Source organism: Cottoperca gobio, chromosome 16 (genome assembly GCF_900634415.1).
Source record: "Cottoperca gobio chromosome 16, fCotGob3.1, whole genome shotgun sequence".
Classification (NCBI taxonomy): Eukaryota; Metazoa; Chordata; class Actinopteri; order Perciformes; family Bovichtidae; genus Cottoperca; species Cottoperca gobio.
Genome location: NC_041370.1, coordinates 2,641,341 through 2,660,469, shown reverse-complemented (window position 1 = coordinate 2,660,469; position 19,129 = coordinate 2,641,341). Strand labels below are relative to the sequence as shown.

Below are 19,129 nucleotides of genomic sequence, written 5' to 3'. Positions count from 1 at the left end.
TTATCGCCTTCACTCAGTGTTTGGGCGATGTGACGCCAGCGGAGACCGTTAATGTGTTTCAGGGGTGTACAGATAAACTTGACATTAAAGTTGCAGAAATCTTGTTTGAAAAGTAAAGAGAAGGGAGGAGGAAGATAGTTGAGACGAGGAGCATTAGGAGAAGTTTACACAATGTAGTAGAGAAGCATGAACACAGAGCTCTGCTGCTGCACGACAGCGAGGACGCAGCATGCAGACGAAGACAAACGACCAGGATGTAGTGTGGAAGAAAAGTACTGGAAAGGTAGAAGGTGAAATCATTAGGGAAAGAGAGCGGATCAGTGAAGGATGGTTGGAAAAGTGACAGGTGGGTAGATGGAGAGATGAGGGGGAAGCAGGTGGGGGGGCAGGAAAAGACATTTTAAAAGACAGCAGACAGACCGGCAGGAAAAGGAAGATTTGGTAAAGACCTACCAGAGTCTGTTGGTATCTCAGAGCCTTCCCTTGCGACGCATCTGCAGCCATTGACACGCTGTCACTGATCCAAAAATAACCTCGCTGGACACCCCAGCATTTCCAATGACACACTCGCTCTTATATATATATATCTTTAAACACAAACACACACACACACTTTACACCAGGTCAAGGAAACACACAAACATCTTCTAAAGTGTCTCACTCTCCTATAAACTCATTCTCAAACACACTCGATACGTAGAGAAAGGTGGCGTCCTTCCCGTAGGCGCACTTCTCCAGATGATCCAGAGGCTGCGAGCCATCCAGCTCCACTGCAGAGCTGACACACACACACACACACACACACACACACACACACACACACACGGACACACGGACAGAAACCAGAGAGGCGGACACAGCAGAGCAAAGCCATCTGATGAGGCAGTGAAGGACGGAGCGCTGTCCTTTATTAGAACTGCAGACACCTAATAACACACACACACACACACACACACGCGCACACACAACTTGTTGCCCTTAGCAGCACCCTCCCTACCAGACGGCCCTTAGGTGTGTGTGTGTGTGTGTTTGGATGGACTGCACTTGTTTGGACGGGGTTGGTGGGGGTTGGAAGGGCACCCCCCCATAGGGCTGCCCCTGCAACGTGAGCAGGAAGGTGCACACGACACCCGTGTGACAGCTCACGACTAATCAGCCAATGATGCAAGGCAATCCCCATAACACTCACATGCTATAGCTGTCCTCCTTGGGGGGGGGGGGGGAAATCACCCCTAATGCGCCCTCCCACAGTAAAACACACACCCCAAAATGCTTGCTGGACCCAATGCAGAGCTCGGTAAAGTGATCTCTGTATTGCTTAACCTCTCCACATGTCAGATATCTACAGCTCATACAGGAAGGAGCTCCGAGCACATGTGAAACTCTTGAAGTGGATTTAATGGACAGATCCTCCACAAAGAAGCACCAGAGATGTGCATTCAGCGTGAATAAACATAACGTTAGTCAATCAGGGCTGCAGCTATCGATTCATTTAGTAATCACGTATCAAGCTATCAGACTGATCGACCAACGACATCTTAGTCACTTCATCAGTCGACTTCCTGAGGCGGCTCCACGCGCGTGCTGCACAGCAGTCGCTAAAAGCTGAAAAGTCAAAGGCCATCAAGGGAAAAGTGCCACTGCTCAGCACCCCGGAGAAGAGACGACTTCCCACTCAGACAAGTTAATCTAAACTCTCTGGTTCCTCCTCTCAGGCGGCCATTATGACAACCACAAAGGCACAGACACGCACAGATCCCCCTTAACCCCGCCCTGCTTTGTGGTCCACACGCCAGCGCATAACAGCCTAATCTCACAGCTACACCGGAGGCCAGAGAGAAATGTGTTACTTTGACCGTCGGTGTGTGTGTGTGTGTGTGTGTGTGTGTGTCAAGAGAGAATGACTGTGGACAGCTGGCTGGGCCTCTATCTGATACACTCAGAACATTATCACTGGGCGGAGGGCAGTATGAGAGATACATGCGTCCCAGTCACAGCACTGAGACCTGAGCGCAGCGGAATAGTGAGGAGCCAGTTATACTATACCTGAGAGCAGAGGACAGGCTGTAGGCTGGGAACAACACACACAAACACAGCAACAAGGAGGCTCAAGTAAAGTGGAGCATGCACGGGAGAGTACGCTCAAACGGTGCAGGATTCACCGTTTGACGCAGTCGTAATCACGGGCAGCTGGAAGAAACAACAACAGTTTGTTTTTGTTTAAAAATCATTGGCCTGTTTATTGTATTGAACATTTGGCAGTCGTTGGTGTTGACAGAAACACAACCTCTCCGGGCCCCTTCAGCCTTCAGAACGTCTCGCGCTGCAGGAGACATTAGGGTGAGCTGAAGCTCCTCACACAGCTTTACAGATGGTTAACAATCAATACTGTTTACGTCACTACAACACTGTTGGAACAAAAACACACTTCGTCTAATCAGGGCTTTTCTGGGAAACATCGATGCTCACTGAGCTGCAGGAATGGATTTCTGTTTTTTGGGGAGTGGGGGGGTACAATATACTATGAAAGCTCCACGGTCATAAATCCTCCTCACAGGCTGCTGTAGAAAACTGCATATTGTTTATGGAAGACATACATCCTTACTGTATCACATACAGTACAATACAACTCAATGTGCAGCCCCCACAGAAGGAACAACACTATTTACAAGTCAGTTAGCGTAAAGGTCAGAGTTCACACTGCTGGTAGCACCACCACCCTGACGGGGACTGATCTGCAGTAACACAGCTGATGGGTCGTGCAGAAAGTGGGTGCCCTTTATGGAATATATAATTAAAAACTTTCCTGATTGAACATCTAGAAACAAAAAGAATAAATGAGGAACATAACGTCTTGTTTTGAAGCTGCCCTGTAGGTTTCTTCCTCTTCATGAGGAAAACTTTAAGGTTTAAAATCTGCTGCAGTTTACAGTTTAATCATCACGGTCGCCTCTTATACCTGAAATAAAAGCTGTCTGTCATTTTTAACTGCTAATATGAAAAACATTGAGGAAAGAGAGACGATGAAATGCGTTCGTCTCAGCTGTGCTGCCCCCTCCCTGCCTGACGCTGTACTGAAAACAAGTGGTCACAATGTGGAACAAACATTATATACAGATGGAGCGAATGGGCTTAAAAATCCGTATAAAAACATTTTCATACAAAATAAAGCAACAAAAATAGATCTGTGTAGAAAATACATTTTAAAAAGAGTGAAACCTTAAAGTAGCTGTGCAGTAAGAAAACTAAATAGATTCTGTCTTTGACTAGAAAGGGTTATTAACTAAACCCTCTAACTGGCGTAGACGCAGACACACAGACACAGGAGTTAGTTGTGCAGCAACACGTCGTCCATTTCCGAGTACATGTAGATTAACATAAGCTGGCTCCTTCCTCCTCTCCAAGATGTGTGTGTGTTTATGCACGTGTGTGTTTGTGTCTTACACAGAACACATGAATGAATGTTTGGAGGTGAAGCTGCAACGGAGGAATGTGTGAGTGTGCGGCAGCAATTGGAGCGGAATGAACTGTTGAGGCTTCAATGCAAGGAACGTGTGTGTGTGTGTGTGTGTGTGTGTGTGTGTGTGTGTGTGTGTGTGTGTGTGTGTGTGTGTGTGTGTGTGTTAATCTGTGTATGTGCATATTTGCATGTCAATACTGGGGCTGGTACTTGGGGAAAAGGTAGAGGTCTTTGCATAATGAGCTGGTGAACTCTGACATCTCTTTGCAGCGATGGTGGGCGGTGCCAGGAGCGTAACCCTCGCGCTCCTTGATGCGCCCGTTGACCTGCAGACGGACGGGAGAAAAACAAGACGTGAGGATTACAGTAATGTCCTAAAGACGATCACCAAGCAACAAAGCATGTTGTGTTTTTTAGACTGCATAACATCCAGACAATAAACAAATAAAAGTGACAGGAGGGGGGGGAGGAGCCTCAGGCTGGGCCGAGGCAATATGTCGATATCGGGATGTGAGACTAGATATCGTTAAACATTAAGTGTCGTCTTTCCCTGGTTTTAAAGGCTGTAAAGTGATGTCATTTACATATTTATATACACAGACACACACACACACACATATATATAATACATATATATTTATATATAATACATATATATTTATATATAATACATATACATATATATATATATATATATATATACACACACATTATATGTATACACACACACACACACACACACACACACACACACACACACACACAAACAATAATAAAATAAAAGTCTAAGCTAATATTAACATAATTTAGAATTGTTTTTTAAATGACAAGAAGCTCACAAAATAAGCATAAAAACTAATAAAAAAACTAAATAATACATTATTACATACATTACACAATAATACATGAAAAACACTACAGGGAAAAATGAGAAAAAAATGCACCTCATGAATTAAATGACCATTTCCTTTTTAAAAGTACAACGAGCTCTTGATATTGTACACTGTGAATGCTAATAGTGGGTACAGGACACTTATGTTCACCTGCACCATGATGTCTGCAAGGTGTGTGTCTTTGGCGTGGAGGCGCAGTGTTCTGTTAAGTTCCTGGATAAACCAGGATCCTCTCTTGGTGTTGCGCATGGCTGCTGTGCCTGGAGGATGAAGAGATCAAACAATAAACGCTTAATACATCGAGACGAGATGCAGGGACGCAGAGCTAACGGGGCGTCTGGTATTTACACGACTGGAAACAGAAACTACGAGACAGAAAACAATCGAAACAACATCCAAAACTTGGATATCTGTCGTGGACAAGTGGTCGAAGCTCACGCAGACCAACATGGATGAAGCTCAAGGGATAATTTATCAACAAATACAATTCTAACACGTCACCTTTGTTCTTAAAAGAACGATTTAGCATTGCACTCCTTCACCAGACTCATAAAATAGATTTATTTTTAAAAGTATCGATGCAGCAGAGCCAGATATTCTTCTTCCTTGTGTCATATTAAAGGTTGTTGCCTCATGTGACATCAACATGATCATGTGAGGCAATTTAAAAAGCACCAATATCCTGCAATATAGGCTTTGTTGCAGTTCCTGTGCAGACTGCACGCACCACCAGGAGACAAGGCTGCTCCTGAAATCTCAACCGACCAAAGTGTTCTCCAGACTTACAAGTCCTCTGACCTTTGAGAGATGCAAAGCCACAGATCATGTCGGACCTCTGGGGCAGTTTAATCCGGGGCCTCCCCATGTCCTCTCTCTGTCTGGAGTTTGCGTCCCCCTGTCCTTCCCTCCCAGCGTCCCGCTGTTCACAGCTCGGGGAGCAGGTCCTCGGGGGCCCGTCGATCTGCTCCACTCCACAGTCCATCTCCTCTGGAGGACAAGAAAGTTTCAATTTAGCTCACACGTGTCAGTTTATATTTGACATTTCTTGCCACAATAAGTTTTGGTGTTTTGACTTTGACTCGTCTCCGTCGTGCCTACTGCAGTGTTTGGTGTTTGGTCTCAGTCTGGACACCCCCACATCAGGGCTCTTGACTACAGCTCTGTCTAAAACATAACGTGTTACTTCTGAGCTAAGACAAAGCTCTTTGGTGTCAAGCTCGTCAACACACTTTCTGCAGCTCTGAGGTACTTTGGTATGACGTAAGCATTATGTTTCTTTGAACTGTTTCTGAAAGGTAATCTTACAGTACAGTATTTTCATAACCAAAGAAACCCTGAACACAATTATCATTATTACTTTTCACTTCAGCTGTTTGCCCAGGCAACAGTGGCTCTGTGGCGGAGCGGGGAACTGTGTGACGGTAATTAGGATTGCTCCTGAGGGGTCTGAGGATCTGTCAGGGGTGTCATCAGACATATAATCAGACCATAACCTCCATCACAGAGACAGACTAATTAGAGCCTGGTTAAATCAGATTAATAATTACACGTCAATGGACAATTATTGCACTATTGTAATATGGTTTTTTCGTGTCTACATCTATGACATATTATGACACAATCCACGGCACACAGCTGTCAGCCAGACGCCTGTCGCAGGAAGGTGACAGAAGACAACATCTGGACATGTGGGACAGGCTGGCATCTGTCTTTTCTCTTACGGTAAAAGGTCTTATTATGTTTCAGGGATCCAACCGATTGAACACAGATCGTCTTAACAAACGTTGTACGGCTTTAATTTATCTGCAGATATTTGTGTATCTTGATCTCTTATGTGTCTCTTCACAATCACACATCACCTCAGAGGCCTGGACAGTATTCTTTGTAAAATAGATGTTACCAATATGTATATAGATATATAGGAGGGGTGATAAATTAATCTGAATTGTTATCGAATATATATATATATATATAAAAATATATATAAAATATATAGAGATTTTTTCTTTACTAAATATTGCACCTCCTGCGATTTGAATATTGCACTAGTCCATATTGCGTACTTGATAACAATTGTGATGAATTGATCATCCCTACTTTATACGGTTAGATATATATGTTTTTCTAATGACATTGTATTTCTGTCATGATGATAGAGGAGCATACAGAATCCGATCAGGAGCCTTACCTCCTCTGCAGGCCTGGATGAAAAACATCTTGGGTTTGTTCTGTAGCAGCGGACAGTGCGCATTGTCAAAGGACTCAAACACCCAGTCCAGCTGAAATTAAACAAGTGACAAAGTTACACGTCTGAAAACGGGCTGCATCTTTACCCTTGAATGACGTTGTCTACATACAATAAGGAAAATACCAAACAAACCTGCAGGAGCTGTCCGTCTGTACCATATATCGCTCCTTCCACTCCGTGGGAGAGCAGACACACCACGCAGCTGTCCATCGTCCGGTGGTCCGGCCGACGGCAAAAGTTCTCAATGCACATCCTCATGCCCTGCACAGAGAATAAAGAACCAGGAAGGGTTAAAACAGGTAGGAAATACTGAACAGGTTGGTAAGGCCACCAGGCTGTTACATAGATCTTTGAATGTTAAATCTATAACATGCTTACTCATGTTGTAAATGCTTATTGAGCTTGCTCTGTGTGTGTGTGTGTGGTGTGTGGTGTGTGGTGTGTGTGTGTGTGTGTGTGTGTGTGTGTGTGTGTGTGTTACCTGAGCAGTGAGGTCTCTGTGGACTGTAACCACGTAGTCCAGCTCTGTGAAGACCTTCCTGAGGACCTCGTCATCCACCTCTCCTCCCTTCCTAGGGTCAAGGTCAGGCGCAGCACAAGGATCAAAGGTCACGTTACTGATCACCAAAACAAAACCACGAGGGGATGAATTAACTCTGTAAGACTGAAGAGAGAGAAACAAAAAAAGCACGTTGAAGAAATGGAAAGGGCAAGAAGGGATGAATTAATCCAAAATAACGTTAACACCTTGCTTGTATACATTAAATACTATAATTACCTTTACTAGTTATTACAACTAACAATCAATACATGTTATGCACTTCTGCCTCCAGCGCTGGCTCGTATGCAGACAGGTGACTGAAGTATGTCTCAACAACAAACAAACTGCAACCCTGTTGAGCTGACCTGGTGTAGAGAAGTATTTTACCTGCTGGCAGTGAGAGAGGTAGAAGTCTGCAGTGCACGGGAGCACAGGAGTGCTGATGGGACTATCTGCGTCCAGACTGAACTCCATGGTCTCCGCTGCACACAGAGGAGCACACAGTTAAACTCTGCTTGTTACAGGACACCTTGTGGATGCTGATGAAGTGTTCACACCATTGTTTGCTGCAGCCAGAAGTTATTATGCAACAACAAACTTTGCACTACAATGCTGTGAATGAGTCACAGCTGGGGCGTGTCCCCTGCAGGTACAGACAGCTGAGCGCTGCAGCAAACACACTCCTACACGTCTCAGTTATAACATTATATAATGAACAGTTCACACACACTGAAGTCTCTCAAGCTGCTGGCTACAAAATGTGTGTGCGTTGAGGTGAGTTCAATTCTCTGTCTATTTAAACTCGACAACAGATAAAGCCATTTCTACAGACACCACCCCGTGTCTCCACGGAAACAGACAAATATTGACAACAACACTAGACACAGAGAAACCTATTTCAACCTGCATGCAGGACTCACTCACCGCGTGTCCTTGCCCTCTTGGCAGCAACTTCTTCTTGGGTGGGAAATGGAAGAGAAGAGTCCCCAAACCTCTGGAATTCAAAATCATGCACAGATTATGAACCAGAAAGCCTGAGCTGCTCAACACAAACAGAAGACTGATCATGAATGATTCTGCAGTTAACTATGAGGTGACCGCAGCTTGTTGTCTGACATAAGATTGGTTTGTGATTCTCACATCCATCTGCTCATCTCTCTTCTTCGTCATCTGTCTCTCTGTCTTCCTGTCTTCCTCCCTGACTGGGGACAGTCCTCTGAATGGTGACTCTGAGCGCAGGCTGCTATCTGAGGCTTGGACTGGGCCTGACGAGGTGCTGCTCACCTCATTCTCTTCTTCTCTGTCTACTGAGGACGTCTGCCAAAGACCATTTAACTGGAGCATGCTGTTATCAGAGATCTGTAACTTTCTTTGAACTGCGATCATTTATAGCTGACGACTGTGAAACCTCATTAAAAGATTCAATACGAAGTTCTCGGGCATTAGCTTTTGTTCCGTCTAAATCTTGCAAAAATGTCAACAGTAACAAATGACTGCAGTCATCCTGGTTGAGGGATTATAAGCATCCTTCTCACCTCTCTCTTCCTTTCTGTCGTCGACTTGAGGACTCGCCCTGCATTTCCCTCTGGCTCTTCCTCAGGCTGAATAATCTGCGAGCAGAAAACAGTGTAAAAACTGCACTAAGTAAGAATCATTATGTATACAGGATCAGTGTGTAGGAGCTTTGTGCCGTGCGTGTATGATGAAGTGCTCACTCACCTCTACAGCCGTCTCTTTGCCATCTTTTTCTGGCGATCGTAAGAGCAGGTCTTGCAGGTGCTGCTGATCAGTTTCTTGCAGAGCTGAGCAGAAGCTGCTGAAGGCTCTTGGCCCCCGCTTTGGTAGGAGGAGGAGTAAGCGCCAGCTTCGTTTATGAGATGTTTGCTCAGCCTGGAGTAGAGGAGATCAGACCAGAAAACTAAACATCACGTGCAAAGTGTTAATCTATTCTACTCCATTTCCCCACCCTTAACATTCTGCTTCATAACTATTACCTGGTGACCCGTACAAATGAAACCATGTCTACTTGTGACCTCTCATCTAGAGTTACGTCCTTAGTGTGGACATGAACGGTACGCACTTCGGCCAACGAGTGATTTTGTTTAATTTAAAATATGTTTAAAGGGCTTAAAGAAGTAAAAGTATCCAGGTACTTTTATAAAAATGACAATAAATAAACCTTCCTTTTTATGATCTTGGGTCAAAACTTTACCAAAGTTTCTGCCCGGAAAGCCACAACCTATTATACAATACTAGAAAAGTAACACACACACACACACACACACACACACACACACACACACACACACACACGAGGGTCGTAGTGAGGTGCTGATCACTAGCAGTAGATCTCGTCCCTCAGGCCATCTTCAAGATCAACATGATTGTTATCTTGAAGATGGCCTGAGGGACTGCAAATTCAAGCAACAACCGATTGACAGCAATTTCAAAGTGAAACACATTCGAGGTGAAGGTGTAAGTTACAGGTGACCCAGTGGTGCCTGGTGCATTTATCTCCGGGGGCGACCCCGGATAAGCGGTAGACGATGGATGGATGGATAAGGCTATTTGCTGAGCTTAATGATTATATTATAATGAAACGTGCTTGCGGTTTTACAATTTGTTTTGGTGAAAAGTAAAAAGTGCAAAAGAAATCCATAAAAAAAAACAATGGCAGAACATTATGAACACATAACAAATAAAATATAGCATTATAGTAAATACTCAGTGTATCAAAGTACAACCGGCTCAAACCAGCTCTTATTGTACATAACTTCACCTGGTGAACATGTGTTGACAGTCAGACTGCTTATTATTACCTAAAGGATCCTAAATGAGACGCACGTGTGAGGTTCACATACCATAATAGTCTCTGCCATGCTCTCCGTCAGGATGTTTTCTGCCTGTAAGGACTGAATGAGCAGCTCGTCCACCACCAGGTCTTTGCACAGCACCGCAGAGCGTCTCCGCAGAGCCCGTCGGTCCTGCTCCAGCATGCCACACTCCAACATGCTGCTGCTGCGCACAGGCCAGGTGACAACACGCACGAGACTATCAACAACAAAACGGAAGTTTCACCAGTGGACGAAGTGACAGGAAACACCTCCTAACGGCGGTCTTTGATTGATTCAGATAGCTTCACCTCTTCACATGGCCTCTCAATCGGACATGTCGCTATATAGTTACACATTAAACAACCGTTAGCGGATCCTCGTGCAGTTATTATCACTCACGTGCAATGATTAGCGTTTAAAGCCTTTTAAAAAGAAAACCACTAATGCTAGCTGATCAATGCAGGTGTGTAGCATTATAAAAAGGTACAGCTAACTAATTAGTGCAAGACAATAACTAGCTAAAAGTACAGCTTTATATTGTTGTATCACCTAAACGTCACGATGCAAGATACTTTAACGTAGTTAAATTATATGTATAGTTAAACGTTGATGGCTAGTAACCAATGCTAACTAGCTAGCTAGCTCACTTCGGACTGCCCCTTTTTTCGTGCTTTAAACCGAGCGAAATGTAATTCCTTTTCAAACCTGCTTCTTACCTTTCCTGCTTCTGCAACAGAATATAAAACCGTGAGGGAGACTGTCGACGTGTTTAACACTCTTTCACGCAGATGGTCACCATCACTTCCTCACTACTCCACAGACCAGCGGGGGATCCGCGCTGCACTGCGTAGGGGCGGGACTACTACGTTGTTTTTGGATTTGGACCAATGAGAGCAGGATACATTTTGATTGGCGTTTCAAGTCTCCAATCACCTGGGTTCTCACAGAGCGTTATCCTCCTACTTTGAAACTACTATAGGAGGGGAGGCTTCCTAGGGCATTTTGAATTTGAATCTGGTTTTCTGTCAATAAGTAGCCAATTGATAAGGAGCTCTCTGGAGATAGGCACAAACAGTTAACTAATAGTCGTTTATCTCGAAGAGGATGGGCTGTTATTGGCTGAAAAGAATGAAGGGAATGGGATTCCAAGTAACCAGATTTCCAAGTATTATCATATGCATGATAATAGCTCAGAATAATAAAAAAACAAAACAGCATTTAATTGAGATATCTATTTAACAGTGTTTGAAAGTATCTTGCTATTTTACTTTAAAAATACTACAGTATCTATGCTATTTTATACTTCTATTTAAGAGATTTCTTGTACTTTTAATTAAACTATTTCACAGATATATTGTTTGTTACATTGCTACAGATTGAATTACCCAACAGAATAACATTTGATCTAACTTAAAGCATCAGTAATAATAATATAACCCTCATAGAGACCATTCTGCTATTCATTCTTTAAAACGTGTTTACATTTTCTGTAATGTTTAACATTTAACAAAAAAGAAAAACATTTCACATTGAAAGTGTCATCTTGTTATTGGTTATAAGAGTTTAAGTATAAGAGTTTGGTTATCTTCCTAACTCTAAGTTATATCCATTGCCTCAAATATTGTTCATCAATATTAATATACAGTATTGTAAAGTAGTTTAATAATAAGTATTTACCGCTGTCTCGGTACTGCAGCCATCTTAGAGACACGTGAGACTCTTTTAAACTAAAGAGTATTTCCAATCATAGCAGTGATGGAAAGTAACTAAGTACATTTACTTTGAGATACTTAAAGCCTTTTCCTCATACAGTGAAATACTTTACCTTTACACTTTACATTTACGTGACCGGTTTAGGGTTAGGGTGTTCGGATTAAGATTGAATAAGCTTTTTTTTTTTTTGGAGGCACCAGGAAGCTTATTTTGACTTCCTCCTGATCCATCTTTTTATTATATGATTACATCATTTATGTCGCATGAATTGTCTATGTTGTGTTTTTACTATGTTGTTCATTCTTAACACACGGCATCTATTGCACGTCCTGAGAGAGGATCCCTCCTTAGGTGCAAGTGAGATGGATGTAAACATAACTCGCTCTTGAATTAGAAACTATTATTCATGCGTCACATCCACTAATCAAATGTTTCCGGTCAAATGCAAACTTTACTAAATTCAGTTTGAAGGGCAAACTAAAGATGAATACTGAATGATTCTGTATGTGCTCAGGCACAGAAACACTGCACAGACCACATGAAGAACTTTCATTTTTCAGTTAAATCTATTTACGATTTAGCAGAATAATTACATCTGGCTGGCCCCGGGTTCACTATGTGGAAATGAGTTTGTTTTAATTGGATTACCTGCATGTTTTTGGGCGAAATGCACCGCTGAAGAACAACACAAACTAAATTGAAACTGTTCCTAAAGCATCTTTTTTGTGTGTGTGTGTGTGTGTGTGTGTGTGTGTGTGTGTGTGTGTGTGTGTGTGTGAGAGAGAAATATGAAGATATATATCAATAACATCTGCAGATGGATTCAGGATCGATTGCAAAGGAGTTGTGTCGCCCTCTTGTGGTGAACATGCGAACTCCACACAATCCGTTTGAAGGGCAAATTTGTCAAACAATTATTTGTTTTACTGTAAAGAATAAACTAGTTGTGGCTCAAAAGCAGCAACAAGTTAAACTGTTTACTGTTTTAAATCTTTATTAGGAATCACAATTTTGACTTGAAACCAGCAATTGAGACCATAAACATACTAACAAAATATTTATGAGGGTCATTCTCCTCCTGTAGTTTATAACCTGACTTCTTTTTATGAGAAGAGTCGCCCCCTGCTGGATATTAGAGAGAAGGCAGGTTTAATGCACTTCTGCACGCCTTCACTTTTAGGACCTGGAGGTTTGCAGGATAAAATTATATAAAGATAATGTTTGATTAACTGCATATAAATATACGAAACTAATCTAAATAACTGCTACATAATGATAATAATGTGTTAGTATGTGAGGGCCCATGGTCCTGATAAAACATGCTTAAATGTGTTAAATATAGCAACAAATGCATCAAGAAAATGACCACTTATTTTAGACATCTGTCACATTGCAGACAACCACTTCTAATATTATTAATTAGTTGTTCCTTGTAGTTTGTAGAACTGGCAGAGTTGTCCATTGTAGTGTGAAGACTTCCACACCCCTCTCCCTCAGCCGCTGCTTGATCTGAGGAACAGAAGACACAATTAACAAATTAAAAGCAAAGCTTACTATAAGATTTATTTTTCAAGAAAATATCCAACAGAAATATAGTTTAAAACAAAAACAAGATCTCTACTGTGTCCCTATTTCATGTGCACGAGTCGATCTCTTCAGCAGCGCAGAGGATTGTGGGTAAGAATAGCCGGCACGTATGCACACTGTTAAAACACAACCAGGTGCAGCAGGACATCCTGGTATTTTTACTTAAGTGCAATAGTTATTCATGCGTTCCCACCACCCGATGGACTGGAGTGGTGCGTATTTGCATTTTGCTCAGGAAAACGGAGACGGATTACAATCAGATTTGTGATCTTGTGACGCGCTACATGTGGCTTGAATCTGGATGTAATCGCTACACTTGAAATGGGATCTTCCACTCACCTGCTTCAAGATGTCCTCTTGCTCTTCAGGAGTCATTCTCACAGAGTCCTGTGAGCTGATCCTCACTTTGAAGTACTTCACACTGCTGGAGCCTGACACAGTGACACACACATGTTGCATTATATTCATCATGACCGTGCAAAACAGACGTGAACTGAGCCGTTCATCTTCTATTCCCTTTTCTTGAATTTTACCACGGGTAGGAATTTGCTGGGTGATATTCAACATGGAGATAATAAACATCAGCTCTGCAGAATCACAAATTATTGAGATTATGAGCTGAAATTTAAACAAAACACAGAAGAAAGAATCTGAATGAAGAACTTTGCTCACCACATGTGCAGATGAAGGGGAGTGTTTGTGCACATGGCCGTTCTCCCCATCGACCAGATTCCTTCTCCAACAGAACGCCACACTTTCCGTTAGGTTCAGAATAAATGATTTGGCTTGCTTTCCAGTATCTAAACGAGGAGTTCGTCTGGTCGGACCACCGCCAGATGTCCTTGAAGAGGCCAACCCACACCTGCCGGGCCCCGGCTACTTCCTGGATCATCTGATACTCTGTATCATTCCTCACGCTGGCCAGGTCTGTGTGGTGTGTTCTGCAGAAGTCTCGAGCAACGGTCCAAATCTTAGCTTCTGTAATAAGAACGTACCGATCTCTTCCACGTTTACTTCCTAAAAGAAATGAACACAGTGTTATCGTTTTCATCTGTCTGTCTGTCTGTCTGTCTGTCTGTCTGTCTGTCTGTCAGCGCCTCAATGATGTTCACATCTGTAGTTTTGAGCGAAATGATTTGGTGTCTTGGTATGAAATGTGATTCACACATTCATGTCCCCCACAGGAAGAATTGTAATTCCTCAAGTGACCCCTTAAACTCATCAGCAGGTAAACAATTTAACTTGGCATCCCCTCAGCTGAGCTTTGTGTTCAATGCTAATTAGCAGATGTTTAACTAAACTATGCTAAACTAAGACTGTGAACATGCTAAACATCAGTGTGTGTGTGTGTGTGTGTGTGTGTGTGTGTGTGTGTGTGAGTGCAGGTATGACTCACCATCAAAGCAAATAGAATATTTACGGTCTGCACAGTGGTCTGACAGCAGTTTCTTCTGTTTATAACTTCCACAGTTGTTGGTGCCCGAAATCGGGTATTTGATTTCTCCCCCCTCGTGATGTTTGTCCACCAGAGACCAGTGCCACGTCTTCCTCGTCCCTTTCCAAAGTCCTATCCACGCGGCGTCATCGTATTGGTCCCGAACAGATTCAAGGAGTGTTTCCATCTCTGCCATGTCGTCGATGGTGGCCAGGTCCAGACACTTCTCTCTGCAGAACTTCTGAGCCTCGTACCAGGTTTTCTTTGTTTTCAGGAAGAGAAACGGAGGCTGGAGAAGACATGAAGACAGAGAACACAGCCCTGCGGGAGAGAAGGGATGGAGACACTTCTTCTCATTGTGTACATCATGCAACATGCAGAACAATCTGAAGCTCAGCTCACTGTCTCGCTTCCAGTCCTTCTTGTTTTGGTTGATTCACTTACTTTAAATGTTGATTGCCTCGTTTCTTTTTTGTGTTTTATGGTGTCTAGGATTTGTTTTAGTTTTTTGCTCGGCTATATTGTAAAAGGAAGTTGAACTAAAGGTTCAACTGATTGATATGTTGCTTTTCAGTGCAAGATATACAAGCAATGAAAGGAAAGACACATCTGGTGACGAGAACACCAAAGACTTGCTGCAGCTGATGGAAACTCTGTGGCGTGAACTTGTCATTATTCTAAGTCACGTTGGTTCGTCAGATGAATGTAAACTTGCACTGACAGAAAGTAGAAGGAGAAACACTGACCTGACAGAAGCAGAATGAGACGTAGGATCACATCCATCTGTGAGAAGCAGAGGAACCAACAGGAGTCAGTTACTTATACTCCAAACAATTGTGAGGAAATATATTAAACATTTAAAAATGTCATTGTTTACCTTCAAATTAAAAACGAGAAGAAGAAAGAAAGTTTCTTTCTTGTTTCCGTTATGAACACCCGTCCTTCCTCTGCCACCTCAGGGAAATGTGGCTTTGTGGGATGCATGGAAACATAACTCGCTCTTGATATTGAAACTATTATTCATGCGTCACATCCACTAATCAAATGTTTCTTCCTCTGCATGTAAAACACGCCGAGGAAGAATCCGGTCAAATGCAAAGTTTATTAAATTCAGTTTGAAGGGCAAACTAAAGATGAATACTGAATGACTCCACCTGCACTTAATGTACAGTATATCTCAAAAGTGAGTACACCCTTTAGATTTTTGCAAATATTCTGTTATATCCTTTCAGGGGATAACATTATCCTACTGAAACTTTGATATAACTTAAAGTAGTCAGTGTGCTGCTTGAATAACAGTATAGATGTATTGTCCTTTGAAAATTACTCAGTACACAGCTGTTAATGTCTAAACAGCTGGCAACAAAAGTGAGTACACCCCATAGTGAACATGTCCTAATTGTGCCCAATGATGTTGTTTTCCCGCCCTGGTGTCATGTGACTCGTTAGTGTTACAAGGATTCAGGTGTAAATGATAAGCAGGGCTGTTAAATTTGGTGTTTTGGGCACAATTCTCTCTGAATGCTGGACAACATGGCACCTCATGGCAAGGAACTCTCTGAGCGGCTGAAAAAAAGGATTATTGCGCTTCACAAAGATGGCCTTGGCTATAAGAAGATTGCCAACACCATGAAAATGAGTTGCAGCACAGTGGCTAAGATCATACAGCGGTTTTCCAGGACAGGTTCCACTCGGAACAGGCCTCGCCAGGGTCGACCAAAGAAGTTGAGTCCACGTGCTCAGCGTCATATCCAGAGGTTGGTTTCCAAAAATAGACGTGCGAGTGCTTCCAGCATTGCTGCAGAGGTTGCAGAAGTGGGATGTCAGCCTGTCAGTGCCCAGACCATACGCCGCACACTGCATCAAATCGGTTTGTATGGCCGTCGCCCCAGACAGAAGCCCCTTCTGAAACCGATGCATAAGAAAGCCCGCAAACAGTTTGCTGAAGACAATGAATCCAAGAACATGAGTTACTGGAACCATGTCCTGTGGTCTGATGAGACCAAAATAAACCTGTTTGGGTCAGATGGTGTCCGGCGTGTGTGGCGGCACCCTGGTGAGGAGTACCAAGACAAATGTGTTTTGCCTACAGTCAAGCATGGTGGTGGCAGCATCATGGTCTGGGGCTGCATGAGTGCTGCCGGCACTGGGGAGCTGCATTTCATTGAGGGACACATGAATTCCAATATATACTGTGACATCCTGCAGCAGAGCATGATCCCCTCTCTTCGGAAACTGGGCCGTAGGGCAGTTTTCCAACATGATAATGACCCTAAACACACCTCCAAGATGACAACGGCCTTGCTGAAGAAGCTGAAGGTTAAGGTGATGGACTGGCCAAGTATGTCTCCAGACCTAAACCCAATTGAGCACATGTGGGGCATCCTCAAGAGGAAGGTGGAGGAGTGCAAGGTGTCCAACATCTGTGCGCTCCGTGATGTCGTCGTGGAGGAGTGGAAGAAGATTCCAGAAGCAACCTGTGCAGCTCTGGTGAATTCCATGCCCAGGAGGGTTAAAGCAGTGCTAGATAACAATGGTGGTCACACAAAATATTGACACTTTGGGCACAATTAGGACATGTTCACTATGGGGTGTACTCACTTTTGTTGCCAGCTGTTTAGACATTAACAGCTGTGTACTGAGTAATTTTCAAAGGACAATAAATCTATACTGTTATTCAAGCAGCACACTGACTACTTTAAGTTATATCAAAGTTTCAGTAGGATAATGTTATCCCCTGAAAGGATATAACAGAATATTTGCAAAAATCTAAAGGGTGTACTCACTTTTGAGATATACTGTATGTGCTGAGGCACAGACCACATGAAGAACTCGATCATTCAGTTAAAACTATATTAATGTTATTATCTGTACGTAAAATATGCAATTTAAGACCAATAATGACTAAAATATAAAATCCTTTAAGCAGATCTCGTCTTAAAGAAGCCCTTTATAAATATATTAATACTATACATACATGGTGCATATTCTAAAGTACATTTTAGTTTTATGAAATCAACACAGCGACACACAGGAAACATGGGGCCACAACTACATGCAGCCCTGTGGCCCCTGAGACTCAACCGTATGAACGTTTCTGATTCTTTAGTTTACAGTCAGGTGTTGTCGTATTGAACTCATTTGTATTATTAAGTGCTTGTAATATTTATTATTTACATTATTCAAAAATAATGCAGTGCAATACAGCAACACCACAACTTATAACGAGGAGAGATTTAACCGTGAAGTTGAAGATCTCTGTGACTCAGTTAAAAAAAAGAAAAGGACATGATTGCATTATTACCTCCGAGGCTCATTTTAAAGACTATATTTAATTACATGCCTATACATGTTAGAAGTTCCTGCAATTTATTCATTATTTAATTCTCAGGCATCGCAGATTATATCCTCGAGAAGTGCAAATCACACTGAATTTAAAAGTGTGTGTAACATGGCTGTGTATTCAAAGATTTCTGGCCCGCTGCTGCAGCTCCCACTGCTGCAAGCTCCCACAGCTCCCACTGCTGCATGCACTGCTGCAGCTCCCACTGCTGCAAGCTCCCACAGCTGCAAGCTCCCACAGCTCCCACTGCTGCATGCAAGCTCCCACTGCTGCAAGCTCCCACTGCTGCAGCTCCCACTGCTGCAAGCTCCCACAGCTGCAAGCTCCCACAGCTGCAAGCTCCCACTGCTGCAGCTCCCACTGCTGCAGCTCTCACTGCTGCAAGCTCCCACTGCTGCAAGCTCCCACTGCTGCAAGCTCCCACAGCTGCAAGCTCCCACTGCTGCAGCTCCCACTGCTGCAGCTCTCACTGCTGCAAGCTCCCACTGCTGCAAGCTCCCACTGCTGCAAGCTCCCACAGCTGCAAGCTCCCACTGCTGCAGCTCCCACTGCTGCAGCTCTCACTGCTGCAAGCTCCCACTGCTGCAGCTCCCACTGCTGCAAGCTCCCACTGCTGCAGCTCCCACTGCTGCAAGCTCCCACAGCTGCAAGCTCCCACAGCTGCAAGCTCCCACTGCTGCATGCAAGCTCCCACTGCTGCAGCTCTCACTGCTGCAAGCTCCCACTGCTGCAGCTCCCACTGCTGCAAGCTCCCACTGCTGCAGCTCCCACTGCTGCAAGCTCCCACAGCTGCAAGCTCCCACAGCTCCCACTGCTGCATGCAAGCTCCCATTGCTGCAGCTCCCACTGCTGCAAGCTCCCACAGCTCCCACTGCTGCATGCAAGCTCCCACTGCTGCAGCTCCCACTACTGCAGCTCCCACTGCTCACCGTGTAGATAAACAAGCTGAACTACAATAACTCACTTCCTGTAGTTTTTTAGTCTGACGTGTACGCGTCTCTCTCACCTCAGTGTCAAAGTCCTGCAGCTCTCGGGTTGTTACCACATTGGGGCCACATGTTGCTGTTGCTGCACT

The 19,129-nt window shown here is 43.5% G+C and overlaps 3 protein-coding genes and 1 long non-coding RNA gene across 15 annotated transcripts; 2 read left to right on the top strand and 2 right to left on the bottom strand.

Moving 5' to 3' along the window:
• Positions 1–2,209: 2,209 nt before the first annotated feature.
• On the bottom strand, positions 2,210–10,827 carry casp2 (caspase 2, apoptosis-related cysteine peptidase). Of its 9 annotated transcripts, none has more exons than XM_029452208.1 (14): positions 10,693–10,827; positions 10,004–10,193; positions 8,862–9,032; positions 8,678–8,752; positions 8,283–8,459; positions 8,067–8,136; positions 7,530–7,624; positions 7,083–7,265; positions 6,734–6,862; positions 6,542–6,632; positions 5,140–5,340; positions 4,504–4,613; positions 3,604–3,786; positions 2,210–3,573 (listed from the first exon to the last, which is right to left on the bottom strand). In XM_029452208.1, the coding sequence occupies exons 2-13, from the start codon at positions 10,151–10,153 to the stop codon at positions 3,652–3,654; spliced, it is 1,587 nt and encodes a 528-aa protein (XP_029308068.1). In that variant the 5' UTR covers positions 10,154–10,193; positions 10,693–10,827; the 3' UTR covers positions 2,210–3,573; positions 3,604–3,651. The 9 variants fall into 9 exon arrangements, with proteins under 9 accessions (XP_029308068.1, XP_029308070.1, XP_029308067.1 ...); XM_029452210.1 differs by having other exon boundaries at positions 3,612–3,786; XM_029452207.1 differs by having other exon boundaries at positions 2,210–3,594; positions 3,625–3,786.
• On the top strand, positions 10,013–14,887 carry LOC115021653 (uncharacterized). Its single transcript, XR_003833751.1, has 4 exons — positions 10,013–10,175; positions 14,074–14,201; positions 14,461–14,504; positions 14,747–14,887. It is a non-coding gene; the product is annotated as an uncharacterized LOC115021653 (long non-coding RNA).
• LOC115021652 (secretory phospholipase A2 receptor-like) lies at positions 12,729–19,113 on the bottom strand. Of its 4 annotated transcripts, none has more exons than XM_029452217.1 (7): positions 19,061–19,113; positions 15,458–15,494; positions 14,673–15,032; positions 13,949–14,293; positions 13,810–13,863; positions 13,616–13,707; positions 12,729–13,198 (listed from the first exon to the last, which is right to left on the bottom strand). In XM_029452217.1, the coding sequence occupies exons 2-7, from the start codon at positions 15,492–15,494 to the stop codon at positions 13,109–13,111; spliced, it is 978 nt and encodes a 325-aa protein (XP_029308077.1). In that variant the 5' UTR covers positions 19,061–19,113; the 3' UTR covers positions 12,729–13,108. The 4 variants fall into 4 exon arrangements, with proteins under 4 accessions (XP_029308077.1, XP_029308076.1, XP_029308075.1 ...); XM_029452216.1 differs by lacking the exon at positions 19,061–19,113 and adding an exon at positions 15,589–15,689; XM_029452215.1 differs by lacking the exons at positions 15,458–15,494; positions 19,061–19,113 and having other exon boundaries at positions 14,673–15,224.
• Positions 18,163–18,990, top strand: LOC115020977 (keratin-associated protein 10-1-like). Its single transcript, XM_029451087.1, has one exon. The coding sequence runs from the start codon at positions 18,163–18,165 to the stop codon at positions 18,988–18,990; it is 828 nt and encodes a 275-aa protein (XP_029306947.1).
• Positions 19,114–19,129: the final 16 nt, after the last annotated feature.

Coding starts and splice junctions, on each gene's coding strand:
- LOC115021652 (XM_029452215.1), bottom strand. CDS start 15,087: ATGTTGCATGATGTACACAATGAGAAGAAGTGTCTCCATCCCTTCTCT. Junction 14,294..14,672: donor ATATTCTATTTGCTTTGATG/GTGAGTCATACC, acceptor CATTTCTTTTAG/GAAGTAAACGTGGAAGAGAT. Junction 13,864..13,948: donor CCCCTTCATCTGCACATGTG/GTGAGCAAAGTT, acceptor GTGATTCTGCAG/AGCTGATGTTTATTATCTCC.
- LOC115020977 (XM_029451087.1), top strand. CDS start 18,163: ATGGCTGTGTATTCAAAGATTTCTGGCCCGCTGCTGCAGCTCCCACTG.
- casp2 (XM_029452206.1), bottom strand. CDS start 10,153: ATGTTGGAGTGTGGCATGCTGGAGCAGGACCGACGGGCTCTGCGGAGA. Junction 8,137..8,282: donor AGAGAGATGAGCAGATGGAT/GTGAGAATCACA, acceptor TTTGAATTCCAG/AGGTTTGGGGACTCTTCTCT. Junction 7,625..8,066: donor CAAGAGGGCAAGGACACGCG/GTGAGTGAGTCC, acceptor CTCTGTGTGCAG/CGGAGACCATGGAGTTCAGT.